The following is a 20426-nucleotide window of genomic DNA, read 5'->3' on the forward strand; positions in this document are numbered from 1 at the left end:
ATTAATCCTGGTGCTTGGCATAGGGCTCCACAGAAGGGTGTTTGCCCAACATGCTTAAGGCCCTGGGTTGCAGGTGCACAGCAGGGATAAATCAATGTCTTTTAAATGTAGGAGAGGTTATGTGAACAGCCAGGTGTTGCAATGAAATTGCCCATGCACTCTTGTGTGAATCATGTCCCAGAAGACATTTTGAGATGCTCAAGTCATTTGGATTTCTAGAATTGTCTTGACCACCTTAGTGTGCACTGTGGTTTATCTAGGGATTTTCAGCAAGGAGACTAAGGGGTTAAAAATTTAGCTCAATTTAACTGTTTGATGATCTTGACCATCTTAGCCTGTTTTTCCAGTTATCAGTGAGAGTGTGTGACCTTGAGAGATGCCATGTGAAGCACAGATATTTTTCCAATAGGAGGAAGTGGGTTGTCTGATGTTAGGACACCCATTGTTTAGATGTGGCCAGATGCCATCACCATGAGGGCCTGTGGAAGGCTCTTTGGTCTGTGGGGTTCCATGTAAGATTGATACCTGCTTGTCTACTGTCAGGAAGGCATAGGAATGCAGACACCGATGTTTACCATGTGTCCCAGGCACCCACATACCACTTCTTAACCCATCAATCTGTCACTGCAGCTTTGAAAGCCTTGCTATCCCTCCTATAGATAAAGAAACAGGCTTGGGAGAATTAACACTGTGTTCCAGGTCAAGGAGCTGCACAGAGCTGACCTTCTGTTCTTGTGTGGGCCCATCACTTCAAGGTTTGCTACATTAAGGCCACAGTGTACATTCCAAGCTCACTGAAGATGCCGGCAGAGCCTTTGTGGTTGGTATTCAACTCTGGAACTAAGGAGGCTAAAGTGGTGAATTTGCTTCCTTTGAACCCAGGCAGGTGCCCAGTGCCAGGCCTTCTCAGCAGGCAGCCTGGGAATGAACTACTGGGGCAGAAAAGCTCTCAAGAGGAAAATTGCATCCAGAAGCCCATACTTTTCGTGAAAATCACTTTTAAAAAAAAAAAACTATACCGAGTTTGCTTTTTTGTGAGCTTGCCAAATATCCACATGCCCCCAAACCTTTACACACGCTTTGTTCCCCTTGTGGAATTCTTCCAAACACCTGCCCTGAGACACCAACAACCTCCAACGTGCTTTCTTCTTGGGACTCAAGGTCATCTCCCATACAACTGCATGGGTCCAGTGAATGGCAGGCTGTGCCCCTCCCACCAGAAGATTTCTACGGGGGGTTTGATTTCTCTTAAAGCAAAGCTGGGTTAGGAACTAATCCAGTTCCTAGCACATCGTGCGACATTTGTTGGATGAATTTTATTCATTAATGTGCACAGATATTTCCCGAAGGAAGGGATCTGAAATACCATAGGAATCTGAAATATCCTGAGCTTTGTTCCGGTGGAAACACCTTTGAATAACCTTAAATAGGAGAGGGATACATTCAGAATACCACAGTAATGCATTTGTCCACTGCAAACTTCTTCCACACCCGCTACCCTTTGGCAGCCAAAACCAAGCCCTATAGCTAGCCACGGATGCCCTCTGGTGGCTCTTAAGAATAACAACACCAAAAAGATACATGGAGAACTTGGGGGAGGCTCTTTATTAGATGCTACATTGCAGGGGTCAGAGGATTGCAGCAATGTCAGCCCTAGGAATGTGGATCTCCCTTCCTCTTGGTTCACAGTGGGTAGTTTTCTTTAGAGAAGACTCAGAGGCAGTGAGTCCCAGGGTTAGAAGTAGAACTGGAAAGCCTCAGACACATGCTGCTTCCATGGTTCCAGGCTGGGCAGCAGGGAGGAGATGCCCATGACGTGCCAGGTCTCTCCATCAGATACCATCGAGGTCTGGTAGGATAGCAGCTGCACACCTGCCTCCGCCAGGAGGCCTAGAAGTAAAAGAAACCCTTGTTGGCATAGAGCGTAGGGGAAAGTGAGGAGCTGGGAGCAGTCAGAAGTCAGGGTTCTATGATCAAAGTTGCAATAGGAGGATGCTGGTCTCAGTACTGAGGAGCCTAGATGGAAGGAGCAACAGAACATCTGCCCAGCCTCCCTTGATTATTTCGGAGATTCTTCAGGCACACTCTGACCATCAGGCATATCAACAAAGAACTATATAGCTCTTGACTTGCTGTTTGCCAGGCCAACAGCAAGGGAGAAAAACAGGAAAAGTTCCTCTGGGCAGTTGGCAAAAATGATGAAATTAGGAACCCCTGGACATGCTCAAAACCCCAGGAGTATAGGCCCCAGGAGATTGGGGTAGGTGTAAGATGCCCCATGTATAGAATGGGATGCCCAGATAGGTTTTGCTGTGGCTAGGCTGGCCACCAGGGCTTACAGGCAAGAAGGAAATCTCTACTCAATGGCCCTGAACTCATGGGACATGGCTCTGCAGGCAGGTGCAAGCAGGGTGCTTAATATGGCAATCTTGGGACTCATGGCCAGGATGGTGATGGACATTCTGGTCCCAACCCTGCCACACTGCTCTGAGGCTTAGATAAAGCATTTTCTCTCTCTGAACTTGGTATCTACCCTAACTGTTCTATAAATTGGCAAGACAGATCCTCTGTGTGGTAGAGAGCCAGACATTCCCTAATGCATGGAGAAGGATCAAAAGACGATCTGCAGGGCCCCATCATAGGGGAGACCTCACCTCTGCCTTAAGAACCCTGGCCAACCCTACCACCCAAACCCCTCCTCACCAATCATGGTAGGCAGCATTGCAGGGTTGGAGGGCTGAGCCCGGAACATGAGCAGGGGCAGGCCCCGGCGGAGAGGCACTTCTGGTTTGAAGACTGCGCCATTGAGCACCTGCAGCACAGGTGTGGTGCCCTGGACGGAGCCCACAGCCTGATACGGAGCACCAGCCAGGGTTACGGTCAGGAGGCATTCTCCGCTGCCCTGCTCCCCACCTGCAGCTGGGCTGTGGGAGGTGGTGACCTGCGGAGAGAATGCAAGGAGGCACGATTACTTTTCCTGATTGCATCATGCCCAACATTTCTCTTACAATCTAATCACCCATTTGCAGGGCTCCAGCCTGGCCAAAAGGCTCAGCAATTCAGGGGTAGGGGCGAACAGGGGTAAAGCTTGTGCCCCTGAGCATTAGCTTCCTAGAACAGTTAATGACCCTCCAAAGGAAGGGCAAAAGATTTAACAGGTGCAGGATTATAGTAGAGGGGTGGGAACTGGGGAGAGGGAGGAAGGCAGGGCTGTGAGGACCCAGTGGACCCAGGATGACTCTCCTGCTCTGCCTCCTTCATTCCTGGGGTAGAGAAGTGGAGGGAAGGAGCCGGGGCGGGGGCGGGGGATCACGGGAGCTCTACTCCCTGCCAGCTCCCACCAGCTGAGAAACAGACTTTGATCTGAAAAGAGAAGCAGAGGGGAAGATGCCAAAGGGAAGTTGTGAGAGGCAGCAAACAAAGATGCCTGCTCCAAGAATTTGCAAGCTAACCGAGAAATGGGTGCTATCCAATAACCTCAAAACAAACCTATGAGTAAATCTAACCAAGAAGACAAAAGACCTCTATAATAAAAAATATGGAACACTGAAGAGGAAAAAAGGTAAAGACCTCAAAAGATGGAAAGACTTCCCATGTTCATGGAGAGGCAGAATTAATATGGAAAAAATGGCCATGCTACGGAAAGCAATATACAGATTCACTGAAGTCCCCATCAAAACACCAATAACATTCTTTATAGAACTAGCAGGGGAAAAAAAAGTCTTAAAAAGTCATTTGGAAGAATAAAAGACCCAGAATAGTCAAAGCAATTCTAAGCCAAAAAAGCAGTGCTGTAGGCATCATAATACCTGATTTCAAATTATAATACAGAGCTATATTAACAAAAACTGCATGGGATTGGCATAAAACAGACACCTAGATCAACGGTACAGAATAAAAGACCCAGAGACAAACCCACAAATCTAGTTATCTGATGTTTAACAAAGGTACCAAAAGCATACACTGAAGAAAAGACAGCCTTTTTAACAAATTGTGTTAGGACACCTGGTTATCTGAATGTAGAAAAACAAAACTAGACCCTTATCTCTCACCCTGCACAAAAATCAACTCTAAGTGGATCAAAGACCTCAGTATTAGACCAGAAACTATGCAACTCCTAGAAGAGAATATAGGGTCAATACTCCAGCTGTTAAGCACAAGCAATGACTTTCTCAATAGGACCCCTAAAGCTCAGGAAATAATGCCAAGAACTAATAAATGGGATGGCATCAAATTAAAAAGCTTCTGCACAGCCAAGAAAATAAGTAGGAATGTGAAGAGAGAATCTTCAGAATAGGAGAAAATATTTGCTAGCTACTCTTCTAACAGAGGATTAGTATCTAGAGTAAAGAATCAAACAACTTTAAACTCCAAAAAAATCAAAAAACCTGATTAATTAATGGGCAAACAAATTAAACAGACACTTCTCAAAAGAAAAACAAATGGCCAACAAATATATGAAAAAAAAAATATTCCTCATTAGTAATCGAGGAAATGCAAATCAAAACTACACGAGATTTCATCTCATACCAGTAAGAATGGTAGTCATCAAGAATACAAACAATAAATGCTGAAGAAGATGTGAAGAAAAAGGAACACTTTTACACAGCTGGTTGGATTATGAATTAGTGCAATCATTACGGAAATCAGTATGCAGGTTCCTCAAAAGACTAGGCATGGAACCACCATATGACCCAGCTATATACCACTCCTTGGTATTTATCCTAAAGAATTAAAGTCATCTAAGTACAGTGATACACCCATACCCATGTTAATAGCAGCACAATTCACAACAGCCAAACTATAGAGCCAGCCTAGGTGTCCAACAATGGATGAATGGATTAAAAAAAAACGTGGTATGTACACACAGGGGAGTTTTATTCAGCCACAGACAAAAATATAATTACGTCATTAGCAGGAAAATGAATGGAACTAGAGATACCATTATGTTAAGCAAAGTAAGTCAAACTCATAAGGTCAAGGGGCGTGTTTTCTTTCATATGCAGAAGCTAGAGGAGAAAAAGGAAAAGAAAGGTGTGAACAGATATCAGGAACATCAGGGAGATCAGTAAAGGAAAGGGACCAGGGTTAGGAGGGATGACAAGAGGAGGTTAGTGCTGGGGAATGATATTGGTCAAATTATATTGTTCTACTGTGTGCATTCACAAATATGTAACAAAGAATCCATTATACACAACTGTACTGCACCAATACAAAAAAAAAAAAAAAAGTGGGAGGAAAAAAAAAACCAAAAAAAAACAATGGGTGCTATGGTATAAGGTGCACCGGATGGAATCCGAGTTGGAACACACTGGGCCATCTTTAAGCCTCCATTCAGATTCAGTCCAGCTCCTCATTTTCCTGAGCTGTGAAACAGGGGTAGCAAACTTTCTCCAATTCACAGAGCACTTGTTTATTGATCCCTAAAGCACCTTCCTGAGTCTCAGCTCCTTCAGCAACGCTTAGAGGCAGATGGTAGCTCCTCTTAAGGGGCAGATAAAGGAATCATGGCCACCCCTCACAGGTAAGGGTGAAGGCAGCACTTCCACCCCATGAGTTCAGCTGTGAGTAAGTTCTAGAAAGGTGGGGTCGAAGAGCAGTGCTGGCAGGGAATGTGGAGAGAGGGGGACGCACATTGAGGCCGGCCTCTTTCACCAGCAGCTTGGCGTTCACCAAGTTCACATCCGCCTGCTTGGAAGCTTCTTTCAGGAGGCCGACAATGACTGCAGGGCTTAGGCAGTTCCCAGCATTCTTCAGAGATGTTCCTAGGGACAGAGAAAAGCTACGCTAAGTCCTTCTTCAACAAGCATCACAGGAGGGAGCAGGAGGCCACAACAGGACCTTGAACTACAACAGGATCCTCATTGCCCTGAGGACCCCAAATGCAGCCTGCACTAGATAGTTCTGCCTCTCCTGCAGAGATCACTCAGAGCCGGCGAGGGAGACATACCTGGGTCCAGGACTTTGGCCAGTCTGAGAAACTCCTCTCCAAAATACAGCCCAACTCCACTGGCCACCCTGGCCTGCCTATGGGTCTCCCAGGAGACCTGGAAAATTCCCGACTCCTACATAATTTTTTATGAGCAGAAAGGGGCAACTACTTTGTTTCCTCTGGGGTCTGGGTGGGGATCCCCTGGCTCTCTTTCCCTGGTGTTTTTGCCGATGCTCTGGATCTAACTCCCCCCACTCCATAATTTCTCCTTAAGTGTCAGGTGCCCAGCAGTTAGTGAGGGAAAACACCCCTTTGCAGCGTCAAGGGAACTGGAGCCCTTCCTGGCCACTCAACCATATCTGTACAGCAGTGGAGCTGCTAGAAAGTCAGCCGGAGCCTGGGGGTGGACAGACTGACAGCAGTGTTCTCATTCCCTCTCTGCAGCTAGGCAAACACCCCGCCCAGGACTCTCAGACTGCACAAGGGCCCACCTTGGTAAGTCACACCACACAAAATATCCCCATTGCCTCACGAGGCACAACCACCTGGACTCCCATTTGACTGTGGGGAAAAAAATCAAGGTTCAAAGGAAGGAGTCACCCAGCAGATAAGCAACAGGTCAAAACCAGAACCAAATGGTACTGTTGCTTAATCTGGGACTCCTTGTACCGGGTCCCACATTTTCTCTTGCATTCAATCATCTCTGTGAAGGACATTTTCTGTCCTAAAATTACTACATAAACTTAATTTATCAAAATTAAATGTATTTTCCCAATGAATTTTTGTATTGCCCACCCTTCTCCCCTACCCTTTATACTAAGTGACCTGTACTGAGAGGAGGGCCCAAGTCACCTGAGTCTCCCATCACCTCTGAGGCTAGCGGCAGATACACCCAATAGGGATGGGTCTGTGCCACTCCGTACCCATGCTTCCCCAGTGCCCCCAGATCCTGACTCACCCTGTGTTACCACCTGAATGGTCCCTTTGGGGGAGCCAGCCCAGGCTCGCATCAGCGTCCCTAGAGCTTCTGCCAGACCAATCCAAGGCTTTGTGTGCGGAGAGAAGGCACTGGTAAGAGCCTGTGCATTTACCTGCAGAGAAAGGGGGCACAGGGGAAGTCAGGAAGAGGCGGGTTAGGCCAACTCCGATACAAAATTGAGATTTTGTTGACTAGAGCCAGCTCTGCAGGGAGAAGAGGCCTAGGGCCATCCATGTTTCGATGGCTGGTGGGTGACAACTTCCATCTGCCACCAACTAGAAGACAATGACTTAACCTTATAGATAAGGAGAGCTGTAGAACTAGAAATGGAAACAAAAGGCTAAGACCCCACATAATGGACAGAGCAGGAAAAGAGGCCCTCTGCCTTCACCAAGCAGTTGGTCTTGGCCCTCTCTCCAGGGGAGACTTGTTTGTCCTATTCTGGGGAAGGGTCTGGAGAGCACAATAAAGGTGGGTTTTTGACATAAAACATATGGAATGGGCTGGGATTGTGGCTCAGTGGCAGAGCAGCTGCCTTGCACATATGAGGCCCTGGGTTCAATCCTCAGCACCACATAAAAATAAATAAATAAAATAAAGGTATTGTGTCCAACTACACCTAAAAAATTATTAAACAAAAAATATGGAGTCACAGATGACTTGAAAGTAGAATGGTGCTTCTCTCTGGAATGGCATTTCTAATTTGTCTTCCATTTAGAAATTTTCTATCTCGATTTTTCTTTAAAATGTCTATTTTGTCGCTAAATACCATGATAAATTATCCCAATTTATAAAGCTAGATTCATATTGTTGTGAGATCCTATCATGCTTTGAAAATTAGTGTGTGTCAAGCGCATACCGCACAGTTGCGGGAGCCAGCCACAGAGTTCCAAATTGAGGGTCAGCCGGGTTGGGTCCCCAGCAGGGGCCTGATAACAAAGCCAGTTTGTTCTTGGATGAAATTTCTATTCCATTTAGTGGTTCACGGTGCTGAAGTTATGAGTTAGATAATTGCCACTTTTATGGAGGCAACCCGTGAAAAGAACCATCTGAGAAGGATTTTATGAGAAACGTGGAGTTTGATGCAAATTGAACAGGCAGCTACAAGATGTGAAGAGATGAAAACATGATGGTTCTATCTCTGTTCTCATAAAGATGTCATTGGCAGAGTAGCCAAGCACAGTGGTGCACACCTGCAATCCCAGTGATTCAGGATGCTGAAGCAGGAGGATGGCAAGTTCAAGGTCAGTCTTGGCAACTTAGTGAGACCTATCTCAAAAGAGAGATGGGGTAGCTCAATGGTAGAGTGATTCTGGGTCCCATTCCTAGTACACACGCACACACATACACACACAATATATCATTAGAAGAGTGTGACAGTCTCAGGTTTGAAAGTGACACTGGAGACCCATCTGGGTGGGAGGCAACCTGGTATGAGGGCTCCCTGCTATAGGACTTTTCTTTATCCTCTCTGCAGAGACACAGGAAGAGCAATGAGTGAGAAAGAGGAACCAGAGACTGAGCAGCTCCTAAAGAGGGCCAGAAAACTATGCAACAGTCGGGCCAGAAACCCATGGCTGGAACAGGAACTGGATGCCACCAAGAAGCCCCGCAAAACAGACACCATGCCTCATTCCTCCGTCCTCTATGTGGGGCCCACACAGCCCAGCCCTGGGAAGGTGCTCATTGCAGATCTATGAAATAACAGGACAGTCCTCAATCTCTAGAGAACAAGCAGGACACCAGGGAAGAGACAGGTGTCTCTGGACACCAACCTGACCCTAGCATTCATCTCTGCTAAGATGAGGGCAGAACTGAACTGGAGATGATACAGTGAAGTATTAGGGAGAAAATATCTCCTATGCAACAAAAACATCTCTTTCCAAATGCCTAAATTGCTGAGGCTGGATTTGAACTTGCGATCCTCCTGTCTTAGTCTCCTGAGCTAAGCCACTACACCTGGCTACAAATGCCTTCTTAAAACTAATCGGCCACTTTGGGTGGATAGTTAAATGCGCTGATGTTTCACTAGGTTTTAACTTTCTAGGTTTAGATGGAGACATTGTGCGGTTCCATTTGGTGGAGTTAAGGGAGTCCCAGGGAGGAAAAGCCGTGGAATGTCCCCACTCCCTACTGATAAGGTACGTATCTCACATGGGCTGCAACGGGGAGGGCAGACAAGTGCTTTAGGAAAGATCTAAGAGGGTCAGGCCTCACCCAGATTGCCTGGCAAGGGACATGGGCCCATGCCTCAGTCTGTGTCCCAATCAGGGTCACCTGGGAAGAATGAACCTGCTCAGAAGCCTAGTAGGTAGGTAAGAAGGTGGGTAAGTGTGCTTCAGCCTGAGGAGCCAATACACTATGGGAGGAGACGGAACATGGGCAGGTCTAGTGTCTTAGACCTAGTGTCTTAGACCATGCAGGCTTTCCAGCCTCCACCATCACACCTGTGATAACTGGCCCTAAGAATCCCTCCTGATTTCCACAGAACAAATGGGCAGGAGGTTTGCCAGATGGCAGAAGGTACCCCCATTTTCTCAGGACATAGAGGGCTGGGTAGATTAGCAAGCCGGGCTACCTAGAAAAGAGGGTGCCCTTCCTACAGTCCTCACCAGCAAACATCATCAGGCTGAGGGTCAACCAGGAAGGCCAGGAACCCCTCACTCCCACCCATACTAAGTCTCATCCACTGCCTTTTTCCAAGTTTTGTTATATGCTCTGGGCCCACCTATATAAGCTGCAGAGAAAATTAAGTCGGGTTTTTTGGTCCTCAGGGAACTTCAGATTTATTCAAAGTAAAGATACAAGCTGGATGCCGTGGTGCATGCCTGCAATCCAGTGACTCGGGAGGCTAAGGAGGAGGATCACATGTTCACGGTCAGATTCAGCAACTTAGTGACATCCTCAGCAATTTAGGAAGACCCTGTCCCAAAATAAAAAAAATAAAAGAGACTGGGGACATAGCTCAGTGGTCAAGCACCCCTGGGTTCAATCCCCAGTATCCGCCCCACCAAAAATTAATTAACAAACAAACATAAACCCACAAACATATAAATTTGTGAAGCTTTAGAACAAAAGAGAATGTAATTAATGAAAGAATTGAGGTGGTGCTGGAAAGGCCAAGCAGGTTTGGGCGAAGGAGAGGTGAGCCCCTTGAAGGAGCTATGCTTTCCTCATTCAAGCGAGTCCTCCAAGGGCTATGGCAGTATTTGGTACTCACCAGAACTGAAGGAATATCCAGACACACTTGCTATGAGGCAGAAGAGGCTTGGGGGAGAAACATATGCCAGGAAGGGCCCGACTGAGCAAAGAAGTGGGGATGTTGTGCCACTATTTGGGGAAATCAAGGGGCCAGCTGGCAGGGAGGGTTCCTACTGGTAGCTGAGGAGAGCAGTTGTCACAGCAGGGTGAGACTCTGGTCCTGGACACGATGCAGAATGCTCTGGGGAGTTTACAGGGTGCCAGCTCCCTACAGGGACTTTCTGGGCAGGCTTCCCCCCGCCCCATCCCTCACCACCCACTGCGTACAGCCGTGTTACCCTAACAACACTGGTGTTCCCAAGGCATGTGCAGAACAAAGGCTCTTTCTCTGGAGGCTGAGCCCTGGGAAGGGCCACAATCTCTGCAGCAGGGCTACAATATAACAGCACTAACTGAGCTCCCTGCTCCAAGGTCTCAGCTCTCAAGGTTGCAGATAAGCAGCTCCTGCCCACCCTGTCCCGATGAGAGCAGACCCAAGCGAAGTCCCTCCTCTGCAGCCCCCAGGGACGAATCTGTTCACCCCCCACCCCAACCCTGCTGCCACCCCCAGGTCTCCTCCCTCTGCCTCCAGGCCCCAGCCCCACGCAGTGATACTTACAACCCCTGTGAGAGACTTCCCCTTCACCATGTCCACAAACTGGACAGCGATCTCCTCCCCACAGCGGCTCTGGGCCTCCTTGGTGCTGGCACCCAGGTGGGGGCAGCTGATGACGTTCTCATGGTCCACCAAGGCTCGGTCCCGTGGTGGTTCCTGCTCAGAAAGAGATGCCTCTAGATTGGCCGCCATGGACTGACCCTACCTCTTGGGGCTGCTCCTGGGCACAAGGGAAGCTGTAGGAGAGGAAGGCAGGGGCTGCACCACCTTCTACTTGTTTTGCCAGTGGCCCCTGGAGTCTTTACCAGCTTCCTCATGAATGTTACATCATAGCAGAGTGGGCAGAGCAGAAACTGTGGATTCCAATCTCACTTCCACCACTTCCCACCCAGGGGCCTTGGGGGAAAATCCTTCATCTCTTTACGCCTCAGTTTCCTTATCCATGAAATGGTTGAACACTATCTAGATCACATTGTTGCGGGGATTGAACACTAGAGGTCCTGATATTGCCAACCAGTGGAAGCAATCATTACTATTGTTACTGGGTTTTTCCCTGTAACTCACCCCTACCTGGCATCCTTATAGCATTTAACCATCTGTGTGTTTTGTAGGGCTCTTAGCACAATGTCCTGCTCTTCACAGGCACCTTACACACGTAAGAGCATTGGTACTCACCAGGACAGGCTGCCCACTGGTACCATCCCAACCACTCACTCCTGTGCCCCTTCCACCCCTTCTAGTCATTGAGCAGAATACTGCCCTTGGGAAAGTGACTTAGGGTTCTTCTTTTCTGGGCACTCTCCCCAGGGATCTGTTGTTTCCAGCCACCTAATAGCAGCTGGAACAAAGACATTGAAGACATCCGAGGTACTACATTAAAGAGGATGGCTATACAAAGAGGGCTGCCTCCCTCATGGAGCCCACAATAGAGAGATGGATGGCCAGGAATACAAATCCAAATGCACTGTGCACTCAAGGGTAGGAATAGACAGTGAGTGCTACAGGGATTCAGAGAGGGTCAGTGATTTGCCAAAGCCACACAGCTAGTAACCTGTACACCACAAATGCCTATTCCAAAGTACATGCTCTCTCTTGAGTCATAGTTAGGAGGCATGATACTATGGAAATGCACTCTTCTGCATTCAACCTGCTGAGGTTGAGCTTCTGCTTCTGGTGGGAGAGCAACTCAACACAGGCACCCTGAGGGAATACTGCCACTGTCCTTGGGCTTCTGTCCCTCTCTGGGAAAGAGGAAAGGAAGAGGAATGCCAGTGGATACAGGGTGGACTGCTTTCTTGGCCACAGGACTGCACTTAAATCAGGGACCTGTAACAATACATTAAGCTGTTCTCTCCCTTCCCCAAATCCTCAACCTCACTGATTTGACATGGTCTTTCCTCCCAGTGATCAATATGACAACAGTCAAAGAAGTCTGAGACCAGGACTTGGGTCCTATTTAAAACAAGAGTTTTTGCTGGGTGGCACATGCCTGTAATCAAGTTTGAGGCCAGCCTCAGAAACTTACGTGTGTAAGAGAAACCCTAACTCAATATAAAAAATAACAAGGGGCTGGAAACGTAGTTCAGTGATAGAATGACACGGGGTTCAGCTCCTAGTACCAAAACAAAATAAAACCAAACAACAAAAAACTAAGACAGAATGGCTGTTCCTTAGCAAGTTCCTCAAACCAGGCAGGTGTATTCTTTGGCGACACAGTTTCTCTCATTTACCATTAATGCCAGACACTCTGTGCTAGACTTCCTGAGGCCCTGGCCTCTCGGCTCCTTGTCTCCCTTCCTCCTCTGAGACCTGAACTGCAAGTACTTACTTCTGTAAACACGTCCAGTGCGGCTCCCGCACACTGACCAGACTGCAGGGCCCGGAGCAGGGCACCTTCATCCACAATCCCTCCTCGAGCACAGTTCACCACACGCACACCCTTCTTGCACTGGGCGAAGGTACTGTCATTCAGCAAGCCTGGAAGAAAGAGAGGACCCTGCCTGCTGTGACCATGTTGGGTCTCATGTGAGGCACAACTGCAGAGGCCTTGGCTCCCCTGAACCAGCTCTTTCCCCAGAGGCCTCTCTTCCTTCTGGAAAGCTCCCTTTGTCTTCTCACCTCTTCCTAGACGTGGAATCCCTGTTCTGGACCCAGTTTAGAAATATCCTAGGAGTTGTTGAGCTATTGGTTCTTCTAGTGTGTGTAAGAATCAGAATGGCCTGCAGGGGCCCTATAGGAAATCCACATGGGTCACTAGTTGCTCATACAATCAGCTCACCCAGACACCTGTACATTTCCAGCTAGCTCACCCCTCCTTCATCTCATCAGGAGCAGCTGACAAATGCTCTACATAACCATGTTCTGCAGGACCTGGTAGGCCCCTTCCCAAACCGGCTCAGCAGCATCTGCAGAAGGCCCAGACCACAGGTCCACTCTATCTGGTCTGTGGCTTCCGTGGCCAACCCATAAGATAGAGGCACGCTACCTGTCGTGGAGGGCAGGAGAGGTGTGTGAACAGTGATGAAATCGCAGAGAGGCCAGATCTCCTCCAGAGGCAGCTGCTGGACACCGAAGGAGGCTGAGACTTCTGGAGAAATGATGGGATCGTACCCTACAGTCTGATCAGAAGTGAGAGAGATGAAGAAAGCGTCATTATCAACTCTGGACACTGACATTATTAACAACAGCTACCATTTATCGAGCATTTGCTAAATACAAAACATCCTCCAGTTGAATTCTGATAACGAGCCTGGTGCTACTTTAGCACCACGGGAAGCAGGACTGTGCAACCAGGAGGGGGCACAGCCAGAGAAAAGCTCCAACTACAAGCAGTTACAAGAGCATTCCAGGTGTGGCTGGGCAAGGTGGAGCTTGGAAACCCTGAAACAGGGACCCTAAGTGAGGGACCACGATCACGTGGGGAGCAATAAGGTCATCACAGGGTACACCAGGCAAGGAAAGGGCGGCTGCAGATGGAAGGCATACAGGTCCAGGAAACAGACAGATGCACTAAGGATTCAGACAGTGAGGAAGAAGTGAGGGATGAGGGCATCACTGGTGCAGACAGGATCAGGAATGACACCAAGATGTGTCACTGGGGACATGGTTGAAATATCAGAGCCGACAGCAGCAGAGAAAAAACAGTACCTTTCTTTGAAATTTCTTTTAGTAGGGCTTTATGGCACGATTTGTATCACTTGGCATCTAAGACAACACGGAGGTATAAATGACTAATGGCAAGTTCTTTAACAGGGCTGGTTTGATTGGGATGGGGAGCAAGGACATCTGGGGGAGGAAAGTTTGAGATATAAAAGCATCAGGGAGAGGAAAGCCTGAGACAACCTTGGTCTAGGCTGGCCAGGGAAGATGTGGAACCCCCCAAAGAGGATCCTACCTGGGGCCACTGAAACGGAAGGCGGACTCCCAGGAAGTAGGGGCAGGTAGGAAATTCAGGTGTCAACTACAGCAGCCTCATGAAATTGGCTGCTGTAGGTCATAAGATGTCAGTGGTGGGACAACGGAAAGCTCAGATAGGAAAAAGGGCACATGCTCCTGGCTAATAAACACAGATATTTTTATAAAGCTCTCACTGGGGTCTTCACCTACCTCATTCCCGATGGGCTAGCGCCTATTATTTCCCATTTTACAAGGGAGAAAATGAGGCAGAGAGGTGACAGCCGATGCAGAACACGAGCCAGGCATTCTGACTCCAGGAGCCCGCCCTCCTCGTGTAAGTGGCTGGAAGCGGGGCAAACAGAAGAGGTGGGCAAAGGGCACAGGTCAACACGAGGACGTGGGGAGTGGTGACAGGAGCCCAGTGTCTGTCCTGGGAGACAGCAGCCAGGTTCCCATCAGCACAGGGAACCCAGAGAAGGCACTCTCCCTGAATCTAAGCCATCAGAGGGCTATCACCCTGTGTGAGAAAGCCAAGGTGAAGCCAGATGAAAACGTGTCTCCTGCATCACACAATCTTGGGTGCCCAACATGCCAGTCTCAGCAAGGGTCATGCTTTCAAGGTTACCAAGCCAGTGCAAGAAGCCAGGCAGAGTCAGCAACCAGGTATCAAGTTCTACCTCTTACAACAGCAAAGATCGATCCACTTTCTGCTTGATCTACCCAAGAGGCCTTTCCAGGGCTCCCTCCAGGAGCTCAGGCCCCGTCTGCAATACCAACTGGGGGAAAAGAGGCAGAGGAGCCGTAAGAGTCTGAAAGGCATCCACATCCAAGAAGGCAGGGAGACGACATGCCAGGGGAGGCCTGCAGCACCCCAGGGAGGTACTTGTGATCCAGAGCCCTGCCCCAGAGGCACCGATCACACATCAAAGCAAGTGTCAGGCCCCTCTGGACCCAGGTCCTCAATCCCAAATAAGAGTGGGTGAATGACTTCAGCCACCCCCTGCTTTCATACTCAATCCTTTAAAGTTTCTTGTAAAAAAAAAAAAAATTCCCCTTAACACTGAGAGGAGAATGTTCAGAGCTAATCCAGTATTAAACAAAACAGGAAAAACAAAACAAAACAAAAAAACAGCATAATACTTGATCTCCCTGGGTGGAGGAATTAGGTCCCCCCTTTGCTCTTTTGAGTTCTCAACTATATGGGTTTGTAGATTCCTTTTGGAATTAGGGGGACATAAAAATCATTTTACAATACAGTGGAAAAGAAGACTTTCATTTCCAATGCAGAACAGCTGGGGAAGAAAATAAAAATGCTTATGCATACGTCAAAGCCTTTGGATTCCATATTTCATTATTTGCCTTGTGGAATGAGCCGAGCAAAGCCACGCAGCCCCAACCCAACCGCTGCTGTCCATTTGAGGCTGCTTCCTGGGGCCCTACCAGGACCATAGCCACAGGGCGCCAAGGGCTTACAAGTTCTGCACCCCCAATCAGATGCTGCCGTTCCCTTTTATATGAAACCTACTCATTTCCGGTGCGGAGAAGGAAGTGTCCAGAGGAGGAGGGAGGATCCCTGTTCTCACCCTGAAAAGTCTTCTTTGTCTACTGACCCTGAGGCTGACTGGAACAACATCCCCATTCATCTCTAAGCCAGATGCATGTTGTTCTTCATGTGCAGCCAGGAGAAGAAAAGGACAGCCTCACGGAAGGAGCTCACGGCCCCCTATTGGCCTGTTCTGTTCTCAGGAGCCAAGACTGGGAGGAGGAAGGATCCTGCAGTCCTGGCCTGGCCCAGTGCCTCTGCTAAGCCAGCAGGTGCCTGAGGCTGCTGGGAGCAGCCTGGGAGAGGAGCAGATAAGCATCTTCCTAGTGGTTGGCAAGGCACCGACTCAGCTTCTTTCTCACAGAGACAATATCTCATTTATTTGCAGATAAATAACTACGGGGAACAAATTTGGCTGAAAAAAAAAAAAAAAAAAGCCTTGTTCTCATTTTTCCCATGAGATAACTAGAACAGAAAGTAGCTGAACTCAGTTAGGGTTCCTGCACAGGAGAGAATAGCCTAGCATGCGTTTGGGGAGTTGAAAAAATGACATCAGGTCCAGAAGTCATGTGCTTGCCCAGTGTCCCATCTATCCTGGAAAAGGTCAGATGTCCTACAGGATGCAGAAGTTGGAGCACTTTCAAGTACATGCCTTTCAAAGATTATTCCCAGAGAGGATCCTTGGGGAGAAATAAGAAGGATTCCCCCACCTCTGTACCAGCCCCAGCCCCAGCCCCAGCCCCAGCATAGACTCTTAATGTTGGAGCAACAGAGGAGAAAACCACCTTTTCTAAGCAGTTCTCCAGGGGTATTTCAGGACACCCTGGGAGACTCTTCTTCTAGTTCTAGGGTGCTGCTGGCTCAGCACAGGATGGAGGAAAGAAAAAGCCTTCAAATTCAAGGGGCTCTAATGGAGAACTACAATGGTCACACCCCCTTCTATCCCACAGCCAAGTTCTTTAGCTTATCACTGGAACTCAGTGCTCACTTTGGCAGCACATATACAAAAATTGGAACAATACAAAGCAGGTTAGTATGGCCCCTGCACAAAGATGATATGCAAATTCATGAAACATTCCATAGTTTTGGAATCCTTATATAGCATTCATGAGGTTATAAATTAGTACATCTGCTATGGAGTAGTTATTTCAGAAGACCAGGAGTGGAACTACCACATGACCCAGCTATACCACTCCTTGGCATTTATTCAAAAGAATTAAAGTCAGTGTTCTATAGCGATACACGCATGCCCATGTTTATAGCAGTGCAATTCACAAGAGTCAAATTATGGAACCAGCCTAGGTGTCTGTCAATGGATAAATGGATAAAGAAAATGATATATATATATATATATGGAATTTTATTCAGCCATAAAGAAGAACAATTGTGTCATAAGCAGGAAAATGAGGGAACTTGAGAGTACAATGTTAACTAAAATAAGCCAAACTCGGAAAGTTAAGGATTGTATGTTTTTTCTAATGTGGAAGGTAGAGAGAAAAAAAAAAGGGGGAGGAAAGAAAGGGGGGAGGGTAGAATCTCAGGAAAATAGAAGGGAGACCATTTCAGTAGAGGAAGGAAACCAGGGGGTGGGAAAAGAGAAGTACTGGAGAATAAAATTGATCAAATTATGTTATGTGCATGTATGAGCCTACGATGGGCAATTATACTACACCAATTAAAAAAAAAAATACCTTAAAGGAAAAAATAACTGATAAAGCCAGTCACAGTGGTGCACACCTGTAATCCCTGCCACTTGGAGGCTGAGTCAGGAGGACCACAAGATTGAGGTCAGTCTCAACCACTGAATGCAATCCTGTCTCAAAATAAAAAATTAGAATGGCTAAGGATGTCGCTGAGTGGTACAGCATCCCAGTTCAATCCCCAGTGCTGAGAAAAACCAAACAAACCACCACAACAAGATCAGATCAGTTCAAAGCTGCTGAGGTAAAGACCCAAAGTCCAATACCTGCTGTCTCCTGGAGCTTCCTCTCCGCTCCTACCTCTGTCCCTAGGACATCCTTCCAGAACCTGAGGATCTGGGAAGGTCTAAAAGCACTGCTTTCAGGCAGTAAGAACTCCAGGTACCAAGCTGAGATGAGAGCGGCCTATCCCAGAGAGTGTCTGTCCTCTGAACAGCTGAGCACAGTGACCTGGTACAGGAGCTACATTGAACTAGTAGAGATCACCAATGAAGCCAGTGGTGGTCCTGGGCCAAGAGCAGACGCAGAGTGAAGGAGACTGCTCCTCTGTCTAGTCCTATTACCTGGAGCTTATCAGAGGACCCTGCTGGGACTCAGTTTTCTTATCTGTAAACGTGGGGTAATATGTTCAGTTGGTAAGCAGGGTGGTTGTGAGCAGAGTGACCAACACGGCAAACGTCAGTAAATATTAGCTGAGTCTGATGGATCAGTAACAACTGGTGGCTCAGGTTCAAGGTCCATCCTCCTGGGCTAAAGTCAGATTCATCCCAACACTGGCCACAAAGAAACGGTTAAGGGATGCTGACCCCTCCCTCTGGAAAACTTGGATAAGAAAGTACAAGGCTTAGTTCCAAACTGGCTTGGGTCTGTTAACACATTCTAGGGGACAGACTGGCACAAACTAGCTGAGTCTTTATTCGGCAACACTATTGAGAAAAATGTCTAAGGAAGAGGAGTATTAAGTATGAGACCTTATGGCTCACACCACCAGCAGCCTGCAGGCTGATTAGTACAGAGTGTGTGGAATTACACCTCCCTTGCTCTGGAATCTGTACTTCTTTTAATGCTGCCAAAAGTCATATTATCTTTTTTATCACATTAATCACACTGGTTTTTTGTCAACCAAAGCCATCCTCTCCCAAGGAAAGGTTTTCACAAACACTTCTCCATGAAAAACTTGTCTAGTTGGGCCGGGGTTGTGGCTCAGCAGTAGAATGCTCCCCTAGCATGTGCAAAGTACTGGGTTCAATCCTCAACACCACACAAAAATAAATAAATAAAATAAAGGTATTGTGTCCAACTACAACTAAAAAATAAATATTTTTTTTAAAAAAAACCTTGCATAGTTGTTTTTCGGACACACACAAAAAGAAATGATTCTAGCTAAATTTCCTGGTAGGATGCCTAATTACGTGAGCTTTCTTATGTCTTTTAGGACCTGATTCTGCATTAAATTCTGATTCTGTATTAAATTCCTTTCCTCGCTTCCTGTCATCCACAAATGACACATGGTCCAGGCTTTTAGGAGACAAAGTAGACCCCTATTCATCTTCCTCCAGATGGACAATGTCAGTTCTTCAACCTGTTACTAATCACTTTAACAGTGGAAGCACCACCAAGCTCAGGGGCTCTATCTTAGTCCCAAGAGATCATGAAAGAGACCTAAAGTCTACATTTGCAAACAATCTATCATTGAAGGTATGGCAAAAAAAAAAAAAAAAAAAAAGGCAATTTATCCATATAATGGAATTCCACACAAAAGTTTTAAAATATGGTAAATCTAGCCAGTCTAAAACCTATAGTTTTATCACCTTCTTTCCATACTGGGAATTGAACCCAGGCACAATCCACCATTGAGCCACATCCCCAGTCCTATTTATTTTTTTATTTTGAGACAGGATCTCACTATGTTGTCCAGGTTGGCCTTGAACTTGTGATCTTCAATCTCCCAAATTGCTTGGGATTACAGAAATGCATCACTTCACCAGGCAATATTTTTATTTTAATACCACACACAATATTGTGTTCTCTACCAGCACAGATCCATAAAACTGTATGCATTTTACGTCAATGCACAGAAAAAAAAAATTTGTGCATTTGGGTAATACATGCCAAAAAGACTAGGATTGGGAAACTAGATAAGGCTTTTTTTTAAAAAAAATCTATACCTAATTTTCCTGAGAATGAATTCATTTATTATATGACTAAAATATATTACTTTCACCCATTATACCCCATCATTCTATATATGGGATATCCATAAAAAACCTAAACTGAACAATAAATGTAGTACTTATGGTTGCTTTGAACTAACTATTGTCTTTAAGTTCTGCTCTTGTGAGAAAAGTAATTGGTACACTTGAAAATAGATATATTAATACTTTTGAAAATATATGTATATTTCTAGATGTATTTATGAAAATTTGTGTGTGTACATAAACAGATAGATATGTAAAGGCTACATATGCTCCAGATTATGATTTCCAACATATTTTAATGCACCTGTGTAGATTTCATTGAAATATCTGCAGAATTTAAAAACTTTGGACTTAACTGGTTTAAACAGTCCAGATAAATAATATTTTCCATGCTCTACCAGTTCAATAATAGTTTCCAAAGAGAACAAGGCTAGTTTGAAACAGCCAGTGTTTAATAAACATCAATCATTGTTTCCTCTCTGGACACTTAGAAACTATCTTTTTCTTAATTTGTTAGAGAATCTTCCTTCCTTTAAAAAGGAGTCTTGCTCTCCGTGACTGCTAGACAATGGATAGAAGTTTGGATGATGGGATTGGGCTCTCTCTGCCCTGAAACAAAACTCATCAGGACACAGAAGTGTATTATTAGAGAACATGGCCAAGTTGAGCAGCCAAGAAAGAGAGGCCCATTTGGATCACTCACAAATGACCAGGGCCAGGCAGCTCTGGAGGAGCCGAGGTGGGAGGGGGACATTCCAGAGGTTTACAAAGAGTGTATTTCAAAATCAAGACAGTTGTGAGTGATCTTCCAGATACTCTCGG

At 46.6% G+C, this 20426-nt stretch overlaps 1 protein-coding gene and 1 non-coding gene across 2 annotated transcripts in view; one reads left to right on the plus strand and one right to left on the minus strand.

Moving 5' to 3' along the window:
- Window positions 1-1578: 1578 nt before the first annotated feature.
- The window catches only part of Phgdh (phosphoglycerate dehydrogenase), a 33852-nt gene continuing 15004 nt past the window's right edge, over window positions 1579-20426 (minus strand). The window contains exons 6-12 of the mRNA XM_076862804.1: window positions 13253-13385; window positions 12596-12744; window positions 10771-10923; window positions 6891-7023; window positions 5635-5765; window positions 2704-2941; window positions 1579-1890 (exon numbers count right to left, since the gene is read on the minus strand). Coding sequence (XP_076718919.1) covers window positions 1736-1890; window positions 2704-2941; window positions 5635-5765; window positions 6891-7023; window positions 10771-10923; window positions 12596-12744; window positions 13253-13385 — 1092 coding nt within the window. The 3' untranslated portion in view covers window positions 1579-1735. The remainder of the gene's footprint in view (window positions 1891-2703; window positions 2942-5634; window positions 5766-6890; window positions 7024-10770; window positions 10924-12595; window positions 12745-13252; window positions 13386-20426) is intronic.
- On the plus strand, window positions 16687-16793 carry LOC143405418 (U6 spliceosomal RNA). The gene has a single exon (XR_013092115.1). It is a non-coding gene; the product is annotated as a U6 spliceosomal RNA (small nuclear RNA).

This window comes from Callospermophilus lateralis, chromosome 7, assembly GCF_048772815.1.
Source record: "Callospermophilus lateralis isolate mCalLat2 chromosome 7, mCalLat2.hap1, whole genome shotgun sequence".
NCBI lineage: Eukaryota > Metazoa > Chordata > Mammalia > Rodentia > Sciuridae > Callospermophilus > Callospermophilus lateralis.